This window comes from Larimichthys crocea, chromosome X (genome assembly GCF_000972845.2).
Source record: "Larimichthys crocea isolate SSNF chromosome X, L_crocea_2.0, whole genome shotgun sequence".
NCBI classification, from domain to species: domain Eukaryota; kingdom Metazoa; phylum Chordata; class Actinopteri; family Sciaenidae; genus Larimichthys; species Larimichthys crocea.
Genome location: NC_040020.1, coordinates 4,780 through 25,050, shown reverse-complemented (window position 1 = coordinate 25,050; position 20,271 = coordinate 4,780). Strand labels below are relative to the sequence as shown.

The 20,271-nt window shown below is 41.4% G+C and overlaps 2 protein-coding genes and 1 non-coding gene across 5 annotated transcripts in view; 2 read left to right on the top strand and 1 right to left on the bottom strand.

Moving 5' to 3' along the window:
* LOC104936523 (SLIT-ROBO Rho GTPase-activating protein 1) overlaps nucleotides 1-13,313 on the bottom strand; it is a 61,905-nt gene extending 48,592 nt beyond the window's left edge. Inside the window, exons 1-3 of one of the 3 annotated variants that reach the window (XM_027283451.1) lie at nucleotides 13,208-13,231; nucleotides 11,171-11,233; nucleotides 9,488-9,611 (exon numbers count right to left, since the gene is read on the bottom strand). In XM_027283451.1, the coding sequence (XP_027139252.1) occupies nucleotides 9,488-9,611; nucleotides 11,171-11,233; nucleotides 13,208-13,216 (196 nt within the window). In that variant the 5' untranslated portion in view covers nucleotides 13,217-13,231. Of the gene's footprint in view, nucleotides 1-9,487; nucleotides 9,612-11,170; nucleotides 11,234-13,207 lie in introns of all 3 variants that reach the window. The other 2 variants (XM_027283452.1, XM_027283454.1) reach the window with 2 other exon arrangements.
* Nucleotides 2,146-7,474, top strand: LOC104936525 (arg8-vasotocin receptor). Its single transcript, XM_010752577.3, has 2 exons — nucleotides 2,146-3,317; nucleotides 6,407-7,474. Exons 1-2 carry the CDS (start codon nucleotides 2,384-2,386, stop codon nucleotides 6,688-6,690), a joined length of 1,218 nt encoding a protein of 405 aa, XP_010750879.3. The 5' UTR covers nucleotides 2,146-2,383; the 3' UTR covers nucleotides 6,691-7,474.
* Nucleotides 13,314-18,365: 5,052 nt separating the features above from the next.
* Nucleotides 18,366-19,781, top strand: LOC109139599 (uncharacterized). Its single transcript, XR_003462941.1, has 3 exons — nucleotides 18,366-18,424; nucleotides 19,525-19,644; nucleotides 19,740-19,781. It is a non-coding gene; the product is annotated as an uncharacterized LOC109139599 (transcript).
* The last annotated feature ends 490 nt before the right edge of the window (nucleotides 19,782-20,271 follow it).

The following is a 20,271-nucleotide window of genomic DNA, read 5'->3' as shown; positions in this document are numbered from 1 at the left end:
ATGTGCTGTCAGGACACGGACCATTATCTTCCTGGAGTCTGTTGCCTGGCAACTAGCAGAGACTCCAAAATAAACGACATGTAACATGATGAACTTTGGACTTTAACTAGCTGCTGACGTGATGAAAGTGTTAATGTGTTAAATATGCAACTTCTAGTCGAGTTAGTTTAGGTTTGTTTTAGTTTAACTGTTGTAGTTTGGTTAGGCACAAGAAAAGATGATATGGGTTGAAATAACATAGTGTAACGTAACATAACGCAACATAGCATAACGTCACGTGACAGTGTAACGTACCACAACACAACCTTTATGTAAATACAACGTAACAGTAACACAATGTAATATTATAATGTAATAACACACACTGCAATATAATAACATAACACCACAACGCAACATAGCAAAACGTAGCAACTTACCACAGCGTTAACATAACGCAACATAACAGGATGTAACGTAACACCACGTACCGCAATGTGACAGTGTAACGTACCACAACGTTAACAGTAACGCAACGTAACACAACATTTATGTAAATACCAAAAATTATAACAGCGTTAACAGTAACGTAACAGGATGTAACGTAACACCACAACATAACACAGCATAAGGTTACATAACACAATGTAACACCATACAACCAACATCACGTAACTTAATAAAACGTAACATAACACAACTTAACAGTGTAGTAATAGTGTAGTGTAATGTAAGACAAGGTCAATGTTGACTTTTGGTTTCAGGACTGGATCGGAGTCTTGCGTTTCCATCTCATCCACCATCCCACACCACCTCATTCACAGAAACTGACGTCACCTGACTTAGAAACATTTCACGGGTTAATTCAGACAGGTTAGAGACTGACCTTAACTCAACGTTACAGACGGCTCTTTAAACACAGGATGTGGTTTGTAACAGACAAAACACAAACCTCCCGTGGGGGGTGACGGAGAGTTTAAAGGAAGGCGAAGACATCACAGGAGACACTCAGTCATAACTCATTTAAATCTTACACAAGCAGCTTCATGTGGAAGAAACTCCAACAAAAACTCACTGACATGTGAATTATCATGGAGGTGGAAGACCAGAATATAAAAAACTAAAATGGATTCAAAAAGACTCGCTTCGTGTTTTTCAGGGAAGCTGCAGTTTTGATTCGTCGATCAATGCTGAGAAAACAAACGCCGTCGCCGAGGTCATCAGGTTATCGCCACATAAACACACACACACACACACACAGCGTGTCACGGTCAGAGTGTAAATGTAAGGCTACAGCAACATTGAGGTGAGGGAGTCAGTCAGTGTTAATGAGATGCTGCTCTCGTTAGAGCAGCATGTATGTAAATGATGAGTTAATTAACCAATCAGCATCAGAGACTTACTCATAATTATAAGTACCAAGAATTTTGTTAAATTTGTTTCTGCTTCTACCGTAAATGTGATATTTTTATTTTTAAGACTCCAATAATGAAATGATTTGACCTCAGGTTCTGTTTGTTTTAAAACCCTGAGATGAAACTTCGAAGCGACGTTGTGTAGAAATTTGTACCTCTGTGGTAACCACGACTACAGCTGTACTCGAGTATTTGTTCCGATTACATTACTTCAAAAACTAGACGAGTCGACAACTTTGCTGACAGCCAATCACCAACCACTAAAAGTCAGTCCCACATTTACTCTTGTCCGGCGGCTTCTTGCTCGCTCACTCTCTCCTTTTCTCTTCTTAGCTTCCTCCGTCAGCGTCCTCTTCACTCTCTTCTCCTCTGCCATCATGTCCATAGAAGCTGCTGACTGCTGGTTACATTGGCCGCTTGCCCGGCTCCGGTTCTAGCACGACACTGGTGGATTGAAGGCTCCTGGTCCGAGCCAGAGAGTAACAGTTAACTGTACTCACTGACATGATCTAACAGCAGCTACAGCTGTCAGCAGTTTACTTCACTGTCCATCATAAACTCTGTAAATCACAGAGAGTTGAGGCGGAGCAGCCGGAGGACATCAGAGGGAAAACCAGAAAACATTTCCTCCATAAAATATGATCCAGTTTCACCAGAATCAGTGAAATAGTTGCTGCTGTGTGTGTGTGTGTGTGTGTGTGTGTGTGTGTGTGTGTGTGTGTGTGTGTGTGTGTGAGAGAAGGAGGGGCTGGTCTCGCCCTTTATAAGAGGCTGCATGCGGCGGTGCAGCTCGGATCTGCGCGCCATGGGTGGAGAACTATCACTGCTTGTGTTTGTTCATGATTTTTGAAGGACCTCCACCTTCTCCATGTTGGACTGATCACTGACGGTGCCTGACAGCCACAGTCTGCCCCGGGGTGACGGTTACGCACAGGCCGGGGGGCAGCCACCTCTGTGCGCCCGGAGGAGGAGAAGAAGCAGCGGCCACCATGCTCAACTCCACGGGCGCAAACTGCACCGAGCTGCGGCTGGAGAGCGGCGCCACCTCCGCTGGGAACATCACCGGGACGACGAACGACACCGACCCGTTTGGACGCAACGAAGAGGTCGCCAAGATCGAGATCACCGTGCTGAGCCTCGCGTTTCTGGCGGCGGTGGTCGGGAACGTGAGCGTCCTGCTCGCCATGTACAAGACCCGGCGGAAACTGTCGCGCATGCACCTGTTCATGAAGCACCTGAGCCTCGCGGACCTGGTGGTCGCGTTCTTCCAGGTGCTGCCGCAGCTCTGCTGGGAGATCACCTTCCGCTTCTACGGGCCGGACTTTCTGTGCCGCATCGTGAAGCACCTCCAGGTGCTGGGCATGTTCGCCTCCACCTACATGATGGTGATGATGACCCTGGACCGCTACATCGCCATCTGCCACCCGCTGAAGACGCTCCAGCAGCCGACGCAGCGCGCACACATCATGATCGGCTCCACCTGGGCGTGCAGCCTGGTGCTCAGCATCCCGCAGTACTTCATCTTCTCCCTGAGCGAGGTGCGCCCCGGCTCGGCCGTCTACGACTGCTGGGGACACTTCGTGGAGCCGTGGGGTTTACGCGCGTACATCACCTGGATCACAGCCGGGATCTTCCTCGTGCCGGTGGTCGTGCTCATGCTGTGTTACGGATTCATCTGCCGAACCATCTGGAAGAACCTGAAATACAAGACCCGGAGGAGGAAGAGCGTGGGAGCCGTGGCCGAAGCCACGAAGAACGGCATCCTGGGCAGGAGCTCGGTCAGCAGCGTCAGCACCATCTCCCGCGCCAAATTACGCACGGTGAAGATGACTTTCGTGATCGTGGTGGCGTACGTGGTGTGCTGGGCGCCTTTCTTCACCGTGCAGATGTGGTCAGTGTGGGATGAGACCTTCTCCTGGGTCGGTGAGTCAGACAATGATTCTGTTCAAGTGCTCTGGAGAAGCTTTTTGTTTAATAATCTTCAAGTCGAGTGTGACCTGGTTTTGTGAAGCGTCTGGCTTTAACTCGCGGATGCTGAACCTGACTTTTAAAATGCTTCTCTGAAGAACTGAAAGGTTGAAGGTTCCAATGTGGCGTCACCATGACCTCAAATCTTCATTTAAAAAAAAGTATCTGTACAAACATCGCAGTGTCCACAGAGCTGAGCAGCTCATTAAGAGAAAACATGATCGAAGCTTGTCCTTTTTTATCGTTTGTGCATTTATCAAGAGTTTCTGCTCAGAGTCAGAATGTTGCTGATTTTTGTCTTTTTATTCACCTGAGCAGAGATTTAAGATTAGATTCAACTTAACTGTCACTGCGCAAAGTACAGTGACCGTTTAACAAACCATATAAATATAAATAACAATGCAGATATAAATAAGAATGTTGCAGCATGAACAAACTGAAATAAACTGAGATATACAGCTCATGCAGATATACAGGGCAGGTTGATTAAGCCAAGATAGTGTGGAGGTAAATACAAGTAACTGGTCGATGTTATACACAGAATAAACAGCTGGATGTGAACACACTATAGATCAGACATGTACAGTATCAGTGTGGGCATCAATAATCCAACTGGTGGAGAATGTGGGAGGTTCAGTTGCAGAGTTTCAAAGTAAAAGCACGCGTGCCACATGGAATACCTGGAAACGTCAGCGCTGCAAATATGGATATCCTCAGAGGACCATGAATCCCGTTTACGTTGGTTTATAGACAGTTTGATTTAAAGCTTTAAAGCTGCTTTTCTCAATAGTCTAAGAGTTTTTACAGGAAACGTGTAAAAACGAGGGAGTAAACAGAACTCTACTTCCGGTTTCATGAACAAGTACATGTACAATGATCTAGAGCCGTTGTTTCATTTTCGAACCGAACTTTTCTCTCTTTAAAAATCAGTATCGGTCTTATCCTATCCTATAAATCTATAATCCTATATTAGTCACGGCACATTTTCAGTAAATATTACAATTAATCTAACATTTGTCTCAGTTCTTCCGTCCATAATCCTGCTTTGATCTATAATTTTGAATCATTTCTGTCGTAGTACTCTGGAGTCATTGAAGATCAGAGATCCACCCTGAGAAACATTTTGACTTCACTCGACAGAAATCAACATTTCTGTGTCTTGAACACTTTTTAAACTGCAGGTGCTTTTCAACATGTTCAGTTTGGTCTGTCGTATTCCTGTCGAGTTCACAAAGACTCTCCAAAACTTGGACTATCTTCAGTAAAAAAACTGTCTCCGGAAGCTATAATGAGATTCTTCGGGCGGGTGAGCAGCTCCTTAGATAAGATTCATATCCTCGCCTCCGTCATTTGAAGCTCACGCTTCACTGCCTGCACGTGTCTGAGTTTTAATGAAACGCCAAATATCTTTTTCAATTGATCCTTTATCCTGTTTCTGTGAAGTCGGTGAAAAAGTGATTCAAAGATTTAAGAACAGACGTAATGTGACTTTAATTAAAACTCAGACAGCCACAGAGTTTCCACAAAGCTGCTTTTTCATTAACGGTGGAAATATTTTACTTGGAAACGTTACATGTGTCAAAACTGCTTATTTATGCTCTTCAAATCCAGCAGCTTCAGTCCGGACCTGCTCACAGCTCTGAGAGAGTTTGTAACGAACTTTCAGCAACTGCTGCCACAAACTTTGGTTGTTTCCAATGTAAACACGATGACGGCCATCTTATGTAGCGTGTCAAAGTGTGCAGAAACGGTGCATAATGGACAAGCCGAATTTTTTAGCTAAATATGGTGAAACGAAAGAGGAATGATGTTACTGGTGCTGTGACCATTGGCTTTTATTTCTGTTTTAGGGTTTTCCGAACACGAGACAGTCAGTATCAAACCTCCGTTTGTTGTTCCTAGAAGTTGGTCCGTGGCACCTCCTTCACGGTGACGTCGCATGTAACGAAAGACGGCAAGCAACGATTGGTTGTCATGTCTCTTGGCAAGACTTTCTGACTTTATAATCTCGTAATCTGAAATGGTGACGATCTTAACGGGCAACAATATCGTGTAGTTTGAGCTCAGCTTTAGTGACTTTGGTGCCCAACGACAAATCAGCAACTCTTCAGTTTCCAAACCACACAGGACCGACCGGAGATGAGCAAAGATGTAGTCTGAACTACCCTGGACAGAAAGTGCATCTTCACACAATGTTTGCTCATTAATAAACTTCTTGGTACTTTGCTAATGTTGCAGAGCTGATCGCAACAAGTGGCGATGTTTCACACTTTGTTCGTTTCCAGTGTCCTGCATGTCCGATTTAGAGGTGCCATTTACAGAATATGGGAGAAATTAATCGTGTTTTTGTTACCATAGAATTGACGGCGTATACGTGACGTCACCCACAAGTTACTGAAGAGTCGCTTTGAAGCTTCACAGGTACGGAGGTTGTGACTTGGTTTGAACTGCAGACAGACAAACGAAACGTTGACTCGTGTCACTAAATCGTACACACTGCTCCTTTTAGGAGAGTTGCTGACCGAGTTCAGCGAGTTAATCTTCAGCGTTTTTAACATTTACGATTTATTGTCTCTTGGAATACACAGTTTATGAAAGTGAGATTTTTTCCCGTGTCTGGATCTTCTCATTCCCAGTCAATACTGCAGCCTTCATTAAAAAAAAGTGTTTGAGATAAGAGGCAGATTGAGATTAATTCTGATTTGATGATAGCAGCTTGAAATGTAATTAGAAGTAATGATAAAGCTAGTTAGTTAGCCCCACGCACAGCGCTTGACTGACACGCAGATAATCACCGTTGAGCGAAAGGGGTTTAACGAGCGGGCAGTCGAGAGAATAATTGTCGAGTTAATGTGAAATGAAAGAAAAGTTAGCTGGAGTGCAAAGGAAGGGAGGGAGAGGCGAGAATAAACATTTAACAGGCAGGTCGGTGACTCACAGCTACAGTCTGACTCCCTCCAGTAAAAGTAAACACCTCAGATTACTTGTTGACATCTCAGAGCGTGCCTCATGAATCTCTGTCTTTTCTGTTTCCCCTCCCGTAGACTCAGAGAACACCGCCGTGACGCTCTCCGCCCTGCTGGCCAGCCTCAACAGCTGCTGCAACCCCTGGATCTACATGATCTTCAGCGGGCACCTCCTCTCCGACTTCGCCAGCAGCCTGCCGTGTTGCCGTCCCCTGAGGGGCAAGTTCGTCCACCAGGACTCGGACAGCAGCATTCGCCGGACAACGCTGCTGTCCAGACTCCAGGGTCCGCGCCTCTCGGAGCCGTTCAGAGATCTCAACCCCGTCCCCAAAAACTGTCCACAATGCACGACCGTGTCCTGACCAACAGAAACACTTCGTTAAGACGACACGGAAAGCTTGAACCGGTCTTAATCTGCTGGTTTGTGGCAGTGATGGAGGCTATGAGCTCATCTGAAGGGTGCGGTCAAACGTACAGTTTGTTTTCTTTGGTCCACAGTGGAAAAGTTTACTCACTGGCAACTTTTTGGTGTTGGTTTGTTTAGGTTCACACAGCTGTTCCAGAGACAGGCTGGAGATTTTTTGGTTTGTGAGACGGAGTCAAAACAAATCCGACATTATCGAGCTGACTGCGCTCTTTGCTGTAATTTAACTGCTTCAGTGTCAAATTTGAAAAATGGCTGAATACGAGCGTCTGTCCACACTGAGATTAACTTTGCTTATACTGTATATGTCAACATACACGTCTTTATACCCATCACCAAACTCCGGCACTACGGGCGTGTTTCCTGTAGATTTAGAGATTACTGTAAGCGAGTAAACTAACTTTAGGTTAAGGCGGGGACGCACATTAAGACCGCTGAGGTCGATTAAGGCTCTAATTTGGGCGCCGATGACTGATAAAGACTGTTTGAGTTTGGGGTTATGTAAAGAGTTCAGATGTTGCCATTCGTTCTGTTTGATATTTAATATTAGTCATATATTTAAATTTCTAGCATTACACACACATGCACCTAGATATTACAGCACAGTCACAACACTTTTAAAAAAAAGGTACTAATGATTTTCATTATATTTTTTCGATTAATGATCAATCGCCTGGTCTCTAAAATGTCCAAAAGATTAAAAAAAAAAAAAAAAAAAAAAAGCCCCCAAAATATTCAGTTTACTGTCAAATAAGACAACAACAAATATTTACATTCGAAGAGCTGAAACTGACATTTTGTTAAAAATTAAAAAAGGTCAAGTGTGTGGGATTTGGAAAGCGCCAACCTCCACTTCAGTGGCAACAACCGCAGTTCCTCTAACGGCCATTTGAGGCTGGCTCCAGAAGTGAGTTAGTCTCCATAAGTCCCCATGTTCAAATGTCCAACTTCACAGCAGAAATAAACATGTTTACAGCCTGGTACAAAAAACAGTTTTGGTCTCTGTAGCTAATTTCCCCGTTCATGACAACTGTACTGAGGGTGAATTTATATACAACTCACCTGTTCACATTATATTAAGGCTTAAAGTTATGCAGGATTAAGAGCGTGGACGCTTTGATTGACAGGTGGGTGTTGTTATAGGTGGTTTGTTTGAGCGACCAGGCGTCATTCAGCCCGCCGATTTTTAGATTAACGGGGAGGCGGAAGAGGCAGGGCCACCACACACCCACAAAATCTTGTTCTAAGGTAACAAAAACACATTGTTCTCATTAATATTCTGCCAATAGATCCCCCTTAAATCTAAAAATATGACACACTGGACCTTTAAACTGTCATCAGAGTTGTTAGCGATTAATTTCCGCTCTTATAGCTGATTTGTCACCGTTCAGCTCTTTAGCACCGTGCTTGTAATTTAAAAACATCCTGTAATTAGTTCTAAAGTTCAGTGTACATTATCAGCCACTTTGACTGTTAAGAGTTATGAGGAGGATAACAAATGTGTTTGATATGTTAATTAAAATTGCACTTAGTTTGATATAATTAATGTTAACCCAGTGAATTTGCATATTTTTGACTCATTCCCGGATGTGTGTTGTCGTTGTAGAGATGTTTTATCGATGTATTGTATTCTGTTTGACTTGTTGTAAAGAAAGATAAACGTTACTCCTCGTATCTGAACGTGTTGTCGGGTCTGTTTGTGTCCCTGTTTACAGAAATGATCGTACGTAACAGGAGGTGACGTGACACAGCTGCTTCAACCTTTTGTTCCCCCCTCGGTTAGCGGTCAACAGTTCAAGTGATAAAAAATAAATCTGCAGCCTTGTTTGACACTATGGTCGGTAATGTTTGTGCGTCGGTTGGTCGATCTACCACTTTGGTCTATGGATTTCTTGTGAAGACATTCATGGTGCCCAGAGGATGAATCGGACTAACTTTGGTGATGCCATGCGTTTTCTTCTAGTGCCACCATGAGGTTGAACATTGTGAGTACTAAATTTCCTCAAAACGTCCACTTGAGTCAGTCTCCATAAGTCCCCATGTTAAAATGTCCAACTTCACAGCAGAAGTAAACATGTTTACAGCCTGGTATAGCTAAGTTCCCTGTGGAGGTGAATTTTTTACAGAAGTCGTGTTTAAATCAACCATCCATCCATTTCCTACCACGTATCTGGGGTTGGGTCATGGTGGCACCAGGATTAGGAGTTCTGGATCTACCCTCCAAACACCTCCAAAGGGAGGCATCCTAAATCAGATTCCCCAACCACCTCAGCTGTCTCCTTACAAGCCCTTAATCTTACCAACGAAACTCATTTTGGCCACTTCTGTGATTTCGTTCTTTCGGTCACTACCCAACGCTCATGACCACAGGTGAGGGTTGGAACATAAGATGGACAGAAACATGAAGAGCTTTACCTTCTGGTTCAGCTCTCTCTTCCCCTTAATGGTTCGGTACAATGTCCGCATTGCTACGTACACGGCACTGATCCGCCGATTCACCTTGTGCTCCAGTTTCCCCATCACCGAGCATGAATGGAGTTTCCAGGCTTCATTCAGCTCACCTCAGCTCTGCTCTTGAGCTGCTACATACTTCACCATGTTCAGCTAGTTGCTTCTCTTTAGCTTTGTTACTACCAGAGTCGCCTCTCAAACTGTCACATTATCATACAAATACTGATCATAGCCTAGAAAAACACTTTGTGCCCCCCTTCTCTTCACTTGAAACAGGAACTCACAAGAAACAGTTGAGGAAATGGATGTCGTCCATCGGGTTGCGGTATGGTACCGTAGGATGTGAGATGAACTCCTCATCTCATCTCCGACCGAGCCGACAGCTTTGACTGTTTGGCCTCGATTCGTCTGAGATGAAAACACGAAATAAAGAAGCTGTCAGCGCTCCAATCGCACATTTCATCTTGTGATTGTTGATTGAGTTCTTTACAGGAAAACAGAGCGCCTGGAGGCTGAACTGAACCCACACTGAACCACTGAGTCGTGTGGTGATGAATGCTATTATTGTTTCTTCTTTTGTGCTATCTTGATTAGTTTGAACAGGGACTGGAAATCATTTAGAGGTGAGGGTGCTGAGAAAAACTTGTTTACTTTTACTATAGTTTGAAAGCATGTGAATTTAGAGAAGAGGCAGTGACACAGCACCCATTATAAAAGGCATTTTACGTATGAATTAATGTTTTAATCACCTTCTATTGCTAATGTGTGAACAGATTGGACCGTAACCACTGAGCCCTTACTTTGGTCCATTTCTGCGCTAATACTAAATGGTAAACGGACTGTACTTATATAGCGTCTTTCTAGTCTTCTGACCACTCAAAGCACTTTTACAGTACATACCTCATTCACGCATTGCCATTTTCTGCCAACTCATCAGTTTTAGGAACAAACCATTCCTACGTATTCACACACTGATGGGGCAGCCTTCAGGAGCAATTTGTTAGCTTGGGAAAGGAGTCAACAAATGAACGGCACCAACAAAGTCAAAGCTGACATCACTGCAGATTATGAAATATATTGTGATATTATGTTTTTTTGTTTGGCTAACATTAGCTTGCTTCTAAACACAGATAAATTGCTGGCTAACTAAAGTAGCAAAATATGGTATTGGGTGGATAACTTCACCTAATTCGTCCAGACTATTGGGGGCTGATCTGGCTATTGAACTGCCTGGTTTGCAGGTCATTTTGTTGGGTACACGCAGTGTTGCTGGGGTTCCCTTTGGCTGGTTAACCTTAGCTTGCTTTCTTGTGATTCTAGTGACTGGCAAACAGTCCAAATGAAATGTAGGAACATTATGTCCCTTCTGGTCGATGCTCACTCATGAGAAAGAACAAAAAAAAAAAAGCTAAAACAAAAACACACATCGTGTTGTACAAATGTTCTTTAAGGGTCACTGTAGTTATATGTATACCACATTCCTACACTATGTCACATGACTTGCCTCCTTTTACATGGTCGGGGTTAAAATGAGTCATCCTCCACGCTTGTTGGTTTCTGGATGATAAAGACAGTTGCACAACTATAATATTTTTCCGAAATGATGTATAGATTTTTTTTTTAGGCGGTGTGTTATCAAGAAGAAAACACCCAGTGAAGCACATCCTCGGACAACCCTGGGTTTGAGCTACCCAATCTAATGACTGAGTATAAATTATAATACACTGATAAAAACTAAATCCTCTGCCGCCACAAATACTCACACAGTAAGAAACGAGAATTTTTATAAAAACTTTAACAGTTTTTTGGGTGTTTCTGTAACTCCTTTGAGTTTGAAAGTGCGTCCTTGCCACCACCACCACTGAAGTTCACAGAGTTCCCCGTGTCCTTGTTTGACCCTCACACGTGTGTTTTGTCTAATTTCTTTGGTGTGACTGTAAAAAAAAGAAACAAAACACATGGCTCACGTTGACACACAGCAGATCACGGAGGACGTGGACCTCGAGGGAAATCCAGGCTGACTCAGGTAACTCGAATACGTATCTTTACACATCATGATCACCAATGTTACCCAACCCAAAGACCCCTGCTGTCCCCAAACTCGAACCAACTCAAAGGGTGAAGACTTCCAGAGTTACCAAAGATTATACAGCCAAACTGAAGATCTAAATCTCCCTGAAAATACAAACCAACAACAACATTTTTGAACTACAATATATTCAACATTAAGTTTAAGTGTTTGGTAACATAGATCAGAAGTTTTTTGATTTGTAAGGAAGCAGCTCCCTGTCCAAAGGTAACAATATCCACATATTAGCACCTATAAAGCCCCAAAATTAAGACATTATCTCCTGTAAAAAACGGTAAACTGCTGTGATCTGTAGCTGCTGTTAGCTCAGTTTGTTAGCCAGGCTGCCCGGACTGTGAGCTCTGAGCGCCACAGGAGAGTTAACGTTTGTACCAAAGACGTTTTGGACCACCGTGAAGAAGAAGAAGAAAAAGAAGGTCGGGCAAACGGGAAAGTGAATCTGGCCTGGAGACCCAGAAGCCTAGCTGACTTTACCGTATATACTTAAATGCATGTGATTGATTTGAGGTCTTTGTAATTCCCTCTGTGTTTCTGCAGGTTTAAACATGTCTGAGATGGTTAAATCTGACCTATAAGCTTCAGCTCGCACACAAGGTAAAATAAGATCAAATCTGATGGAGTGCCGCAGAAAATACAGTAATTTAAATACAATTTGTAGTAAATCGGTCTAAAAATCTGCAAACCCATTGAAGTGCTTTAAACCTAAGTGCTGTGAGTGGATGAAGGGTTTATCCACACGGTTACCATAGTTTCCTTTTTTACCCGAGTGTATCTACAGGCTTAAAGGAAGGAATTTCAATTAGAAATCAATCAAGTCGTCCACGGGGACGCGTTTTTTAAAATGTTTTTATCAACAGCTTAATGCAGGAAACTGAGGAAGGGAAGTATATTGTTAAAGACAGGAAGTGCAGATGAATGAGGGCTTCAAAACGCAGCAGCTTTCATCATTAAACGACCTCGGGTGGAGTCCCATCCTGTGCCGAGGATTTAAGTGGCCTCTATCTTTCTATACATCACCAAGACTCATTTTCTTTCATTTACATTCAGGCTGTTTGTCCAGCTCTGTAAAACCTAGTGACCTCCTCCCTCCTCGATTTCCCTTCTACCTCCGACAGACTCTTTATGTTCGTCTTTTGGTGTCTGTTTACATGGATGCAAGGAATTTACCTGCACAACAGTCAAAATATATGTACAATATATCAGTTTCCAAACGAAGTGTTTAAAAAAAGGTGTTTGAATGTGCAAAATGTTAAATTATTCGAAGCTAACTTGGTCGGTGCTTCCCAAGACAGTATTTTGCTACATTAGTAGTATAAAAAAATTCAGTGTGCAATATTTAAAGTAGCTAATTTGGTGTTTTAGCACGTCAGTTAAGCTCACCACAGTCACAACACAAACTAACTAAACGATGAATGCAGCAGAAAAACCAGAAACTCCATGTTCTAATGTAAAACTACAGTTTTTTCCCCTCCATGAAGTCGGATGGCTTTGGACAGATTTAGAGCTTTTAAGGATTATACATGCACGTTGGAAACTTCATGTGAGGAAGCGTCGGCCAACACAAACACCTTCGGCATCATTAATCACCGGCAGTTTGTTCAGACTTAAGGAAAATTCTTTTTTTAGATTTGGTTTGTTGGTTCAAGCAGCCCTCTTTGCAAAGAAGCCACATTTGATTAATTAACCTTTATTTATTCAGGTTAAACTCAAAGACAAATTACATTTTGTGACCAGTTGGCCAAATAATAGTGAGACTGGTGAGCCTCACAGTTAAAAAGGTTCCCCACAAATGGTAAAAAAAAGAATAATAATAATAAATTTATGAGCTTTGAGTCTGGACAGGAAAGTTTAGAATCATTCATAAAGTGCGTATAGTCAAAGACTTCCCAGATAAGTTGTAATTAAAGTCATTTACCTCAAACATTGTAGTGTTCAGTAACGCAGCTGTGGCTCCACAGTCAAGGCTGTAAAACATGTTATGAGTTAAAAAAAAGGTGTCTTATTGTCGTGGAGATTGAAACAAGCTCGGCCTTAAAACACACCAAAGAGTTTAACTTAATGAGCAAATGTTTTCCAGGTGTGTCTGTCAATGAGAGAGGGCGGAGCTTCACAGGAGAGACACACCTGAGATGGAGGCCTGTCACAGTTACATTCATCTAATGAGGTCTGGTCAAATAGTCGGGAAGCTCAGGAAGGAACATACAGGGAGAAATATCAAAGTGCAGTCGTCTTCTCCTAACTCCTCATGAACTCTCCTTAATTTTGTAACGATTCAAAACAAATAAACGTATTTTGTCAAATAAACTTGATATTAATTCAGGTGTGCTTAAATCCCGTTAGTTTAATTAAAGCAGTTCTTTAAATGAAATTGACAAACAGACAATAAACCCTCCTCAGCTGCATCGGCCCTTTGGGGGACGCTTCATGTCGACGGCACAAAACTGGAAGACAGACAGTCTCCGAATGTCACGTCTGTGCAAATGGAGCACTTCCACGTATGTTTGTGCATTCAGGAAGTGGTTTTCCTATCGCAGAGCTCAGACTCCGGGGACAGACAGACGGGCTCATAGGAAGGCCGAACAACAACCGCAGAAACCATCTGAACTGTCCGACGTAAATCTGTGAATCTACAACAACAACAACAACAACAAGCGTGAGATAAATCTGAAACTGACCGCGTCCGTTTGAAAGGAAGGAAGCTGAAATATTTCATGAGGTGTTCACAGACTTTAAGTTTCGACTCCACGAGCTGCAGCTTTTACAGATGAAACACAATAAACCTATAAAATAAAACACATTTTACATCTGAACAATCTCTGAAAACACATTTTACTGATTTTTCCATTTTTCATGTTACTTTTGCTTGAGTAATAAAGTATTCAGTATGTTACTGATAAAAAATGATCACTAATAGATCAGATCAGAAAGATCTATGAAATTATAAAATTTAAATTGATAAATTAATCTCATCTCTTCTCATGGTTGTATTTTATGTTGTATATTTCACAGAAAACTGTGTTTAAAGTGTTAAAGGTACTAGTGCACTCATGTATGTGTATTTGTACATAAGCTGAGCAGACTGTAAATATTTCCTGAACGTTTTGTTTACTGGAGGAGTGAAGCGTGTTTCCGTTACGTAACTTTGTGTGAAGTGTGTTTTTTTTGTGTGTATGTAAATCTAGGTGTGTGGTCGCTGGCCCCTGATTGGTCCCAGCTGAGGAGGCGTGGCCACGAGCTGAGCCAAGTTTAGTTGTTAAATGATTAATGAACTCATTGACATATTTTGTTGTTGGAGGTGATGTTTTGCTTTTCTTGGATAAAAGTTTGGTTTTTCTTTCACTTTTGACTTTGTTGAGGTTTGAACGTTGAGTTCTCCTCTTTTTGTCGGAGTATAACTCAGCCAACATTCCAGAAAATAACTAAAAATAAATATACAATCAATGTACTTTGTTACTTTGTGCAATGACAGTACAGTCTAATCTAATATTATCTACCCAGAAGCCCAAAGTGACGCCTTCTTAATGTTTGTTTTTGTCCAAACCTCGACTTTATTACAAAAATTAACTGAAAAACGACTGAAAGTTTCAATGACGTCCTGTTGGCTGACTTATTAATTAATCGACTAATCATTCCAGATGTCCTTGTATAAACTGTCAGGTAGTTTAATTCATGTATTTCATCATTCTTTATGCAAACATCTCTGAAATGTCGTGGAGTAAAACACAAATAAGGCACAAATATTTCAAATGACTGCTCCATTTCACAATATTCAATAAATAAATAAATTCCTAAAACTGAACTTTCTTTGTTATTTTCCATCTTTGCTCCGTCTCCTAACTGCCATCTCCGCCTGTGGCCTTCACATCAGGTATAATTAAAAGACTTAAAGATGTAAATCTTAGATCTGAGAACTGCCAAGAAGAATTAAAGAAGCTGCCGATAACGAGCAGTTTGTTTCCGTTTGAGCTGATGTTGAGTAACACCCTCACATCTGGCAGACATCGCGTTGAATGTGCGCTTTGGAGTGTGTTGGCATGTCACTGTGAGTTTACATGAAGAGGTTCTTGTAAAGCATGACTGGCAGGAGGATAATGAGAACCAGCAGCAGACTTTGTGTTATATCACAGAGAGGCCGAACGCTGAACCTTCTCTTGAATTACATAAAAGATTTACCGCCGGCCGCCCGGCAGCTTGCCTTCTGACAGATTGTGGGAGGTTGGGTGATAAGACACCCTCACTGGATACGTTCATGTTGGGATTTTTTAATTTCCACAAGTTTCATGTAAAAACATTCCAGGATATTAAAAGCACTCATGTGTTTTCATTAAGATATTTTTCTTGTCGAGGTGGCAAAGCGGCTCGAACACGCAGCCCAACATGGGACAGAGTAACCCGGGATACAGAAATAATAAAAACATAAACACGAACAATGAAGAGCTCATCGGTTTTTACACGACTGCAGTCAAAACACAAATCATCTTTGTCCGAACAAGGTTATTTTTAAGAACAAGATCTGACTTTAATGGGCTCATGTATTTCATAAGTCTGTAACTGCAATATTTCATGGTAAAACCTTCATTTCTGCAACATTTTAAACACATTTATAGTGTGTATACAGTAAACGGTAAATGACTGTTAATATAATATTCCATGGCAAAACCTTTATTTTATTTTTTATTTATTTAGCAAAACAGCGTTTCTTTTCTTTTATTACGGTAAAATTCTGGCAACCATAACAGCCAGTTTTTCACCGTAGAACACTGTTTCACCTGTTTCTACATGTTTTTACCGTATAAGTACGAGTTTTTGTTTTTACACTTAAGTTTGACATTTTATTCCATATTTTACCGCATGAATGAAATAAAACATGTCCATCAAAGAAAACGCTGTATAATTCACATGAAAATACCGTGAATACTGTATAAAATAAAGATATATATTACGGTATTTTACTGTACAATTGTCACAATTTAAAATACTACTTTATTATTTTAATTGCCTTAGAAAACTGCACAAATAAAGGTTTTGTCATGAAATATGACAGAATTTTACCATAATAAATACAGTAAGTTTTTAATATTACGGTAAAAGGATATTAGTACTGTTTTACATTTAAGGTTTTTAATCTTTTGCACATTTTACAGTATTAAGTGTTTTTTCACCAAAAGAATGCTGCTCTGACATAATTGACATGAAAATACTGTTTATGCCGTATAAAATAAAGGTTTTGCCATGAAATATTACGTTGTTTTACCATACAATTAAAATGTCATTTAAAACACTTTGTTCTATATAAATTCCTGTAAAATGCTGCACAAATAAAGGTTTATTGCGGTGTTTTACTGTAAAAAAAAAACAAAAAAACAAAACAACAGTGACTGTACACAGCGCGGTGGAAAGATGCCCACATAATCTGATCAGACTGAAGCCAGCTGCATCCTGCGTGGGCGCTAAAGTGCCATTCTGTGGCTTCATTTAGCATTTCCATCATCAGCTTCAGTAATTACATCACCACATTAGCACCGGACTACTTTGTGTTGGATAACAGCTAACTGTAATGTGATAAACAACAACTCAACTAGTTAAAGGACAGACGACAGTTGAAATGGCCCAATGGATGAATTGTTCAAGTGAAGAGCTAATGGTGGATAAATGGTTGAAACTGCCTTATTACTCAAACATAAAGGATAAAATGATGAAATAGCCAAACATGAAGCTACATAATTGAACTCGTTGGCTAAAAGTTACTGAATAAACAGTTGAGATGGTTCATATAATGTATAAATGGTTGAAACAGATGGACGAATTGTTAAAACAAAGAGCAAATAGTGGTTAAACCATTGAAATTGGTAGCTAAATGATCAATGGTGGAAAACAACGTTGAACCTTGGAACATTGATAGTTTAACTGTATGAATGAATTATATTACTGTTATGTAACAGATAACACACAGGTTTTAAATAGATTAAAGTAAACACACGTAGAAGGTGATGGAGGTGTTGATGGAGTCAGTCATCTGAGAAGGTTGTTTGGGGTTCATTATCAGACAGGAAAGTTTGGGTCCTCCTATAAACATCATTCATCTTTCCTGCCCAGACATTCATCACAGTCCGTGTCACGGACGCCCCACAAATATTTTGCTTCATTTGAAGAGCTGAATTCATGTTCATGTTTTAGGGAGGATTGTAAAATATGAGAACACACGTCGGCCTGCGTCTACAGGTTGAACTTTACGATTTAATGGACAGATCATGCACAGAAAAATGTGCAGGTGCATCGTCGGTAACGTGACGTCAGTTTAAGAAACTTTAATCATTTATAAAACTCAAAGTTTGCTGCTAATATCTCGGTTTATGTCTCCTTTATAACGTTTGTTGCAGATGAAAACATTGTTACCGCTCTGCAGCGAGCGGCTGGTTAATTCCTACTTCTCTCTCACACACAGAAAGGAGGAGCAACACTGATCATGTGATCCAGTTGCAGAAGAACAGGGCGGGAACCTGAAACAGAAAGTGTTTCATTTTGTTCAGTCTCCATTTTGAGCAGACGGAGGAAAACTGAAGGCTGAGGCAGGGTGAGTGTTTTTATGATTATTATTATTTTACTGTCAAAGTCTCTGAGTCAGTTTTCTCTCTGTGGACCGTCGAGGAAAGAAATGTTTGAATGAACTCAACAGTTTGATTCATCTGTGGACACAAAGTCTTGATTGGCTGAATAATTCACATGAAACCTGCTGAAAACAAGAAAACAAGAAAAGACTGAAAGAAAAGTGACCAGGTGGAGATCCCACTGGTTTATACTGTATACTGTGTGTGTGTGTGTGTGTGTGTGTGCACCGACCATCAGTGGGCATGACTCACAGTGAATCCATTTCCTGGCACTGGGAAAAGGCGTGTGTGTCTCAGTCTTACTTCCTGTACAGACTTGTTCGTTGTCTCTTGTGTCCTGAGCTCACAGTCAGTGTTCATGTTTAACTTCTCAGACTGACTGAAGTCCACAAGATGAATGTTGGTGTGGAGGAAGAGGAGGACAGAGCAGAGTCTCCAGGATCCAGCTGTCTGTCTATGAAGAGTGACCGGTCCAAAGATCGTCCTCCACGCTTCAGTGATGAACCTGGACCCTCAGACACAAAGTAAGAGAACTGATACTAACTCATTTATTTGACTCATTTTCAGTTCTCTCTGTTGATTTTTGTGTTTGTGTTAAATTTTCTACCAAAATGAATTCACTGAGTAAAACTGAACAAACTCACAAAGACAAATCCTTTGTGTCGTCTTCCTCTGAGTACAACCCTGTTTCCAAAAAAGTTTTCCTGCTGTGTAAAATGTGAACAGAAACAAAATGTGATGATGTGAAAACACTGAAACTCTGTTTTTACTTTGAAACTTTGAAAGCTCCTAATTATGGACAGCAGTTTGTGTCTTTAGAGCTTCCTAAATGACTTTCATCAGAGAATTTATCAAAGATTCATGTGGTATAAATAAAAACATGTTGGTGTTTGCAGAGTTCAGTCCAACAGACAGAGAGCAGAGTCTCCAGGATCCAGCTGTCTGTCTATGAAGAGTGACCGGTCCAAAGATCTTCCTCCAGGCTTCAGTGATGAACCTGGACCCTCAGACACAAAGTAAGAGACAGTTTTTACTGTAAACTGACCTGTAAACAGTCCGTCTGTCTTTGGGTGGAGGTTTGTGGTGATGCTGTGAACCATCGAGACATTTCCTGAGGTGAAGCTTTCTGTTTGCTGAGCTGTCGTCATCATGTTGAACTGTGATTGGCACAGCTGTTTCAGAGCTATGAGAGCAGTGATGTGATTGGCTGAGAGAGTATTTAGTAATCACCACACCCACTGACCTTTATTCACCTTCACCCAGTCCTTTGGCACCAAGCAGCACTGCTGCACATGACACCATCCAAAGACCTGTACCAGCTTGAATTTGGCAATCAAAGGGTGAGAAATATTAAACTGCGTTTGCACCCTCATAGAAGTGTATGACATGACATACATACTGTATGATGACAAGTAAAAAAATAAACTAAAAATCCAGAATGGACATGACGTGACTGATGGGAAACAACTGACGCAGATAAAATGGTCAAATGTAGATTTGGACCGCTTTGAAAGCTCCTAATTATGGACAGCAGTTTGTGTCTCTAGAGCTTCCTAAATGACTTTCATCAGAGAATTTATCAAAGATTCATGTGGTATAAATAAAAACATGTTGGTGTTTGCAGAGTTCAGTCCAACAGACAGAGAGCAGAGTCTCCAGGATCCAGCTGTCTGTCTATGAAGAGTGACTGGTCCAAATTTGAACCTCCATGCTTCAGTGATGAACCTGGACCCTCAGACACAAAGTAAGAGACTGTTTTTACTGTAAGAAGTATACTGAAAGCTGAATTCAGACAGAAAAGTAACGACACTTTTACTCTGTGAACATCTGAACTTCTAGATCCAGAACCAGACGTGGACTGCGGAGCCACCAGCCAGTCAGTGACCAGCCTGTCCAAAAGTAAGACTGCTCCATCTTTCCAATGTGGACAAGTGACCTTGCGGATCCTCACATTACGTTTATTCAGAGACTTCAAATTTGCATCCAACCCAAAAACTGAAGAATCATCAAAGTCCTAGAACTTCATGAAACAAGCTGAACGGCTTCAGTGCTTGCAGTTGTTTTGTGAGTTTTCAGCTGAAAATGTGGACAGTTTCTGCTGTCCTGATTCGTGATGGAGCTCGTTCCATCCATTGTGGATCCAGGACAGCAAACATCAGGATGTGTTGAGCTGCGTGGCTGGATTTCAACCAGAACTGGACTTTCTAACATTTACTTCTCTATAAAATTCTAATATTGATGTTTTGTCTGTGATGCTGAACTAATCAGCTGAGTGAATTTTTTCTTTGTTTTGTCTCAAACTTGTTTCTCTGTTTTAGTGAGTGGTGGTCTGCGGAGGTTTTAGATGAACATAAGAATCAGTCTGAAGTAC

Bases quoted from the DNA above. Each gene is read 5' to 3' on its own strand.
- LOC104936525 (XM_010752577.3), top strand. From the start codon at position 2,384: ATGCTCAACTCCACGGGCGCAAACTGCACCGAGCTGCGGCTGGAGAGC. The intron at 3,318-6,406 runs GTGAGTCAGACA...CCCCTCCCGTAG, and splicing joins TGAGACCTTCTCCTGGGTCG to ACTCAGAGAACACCGCCGTG.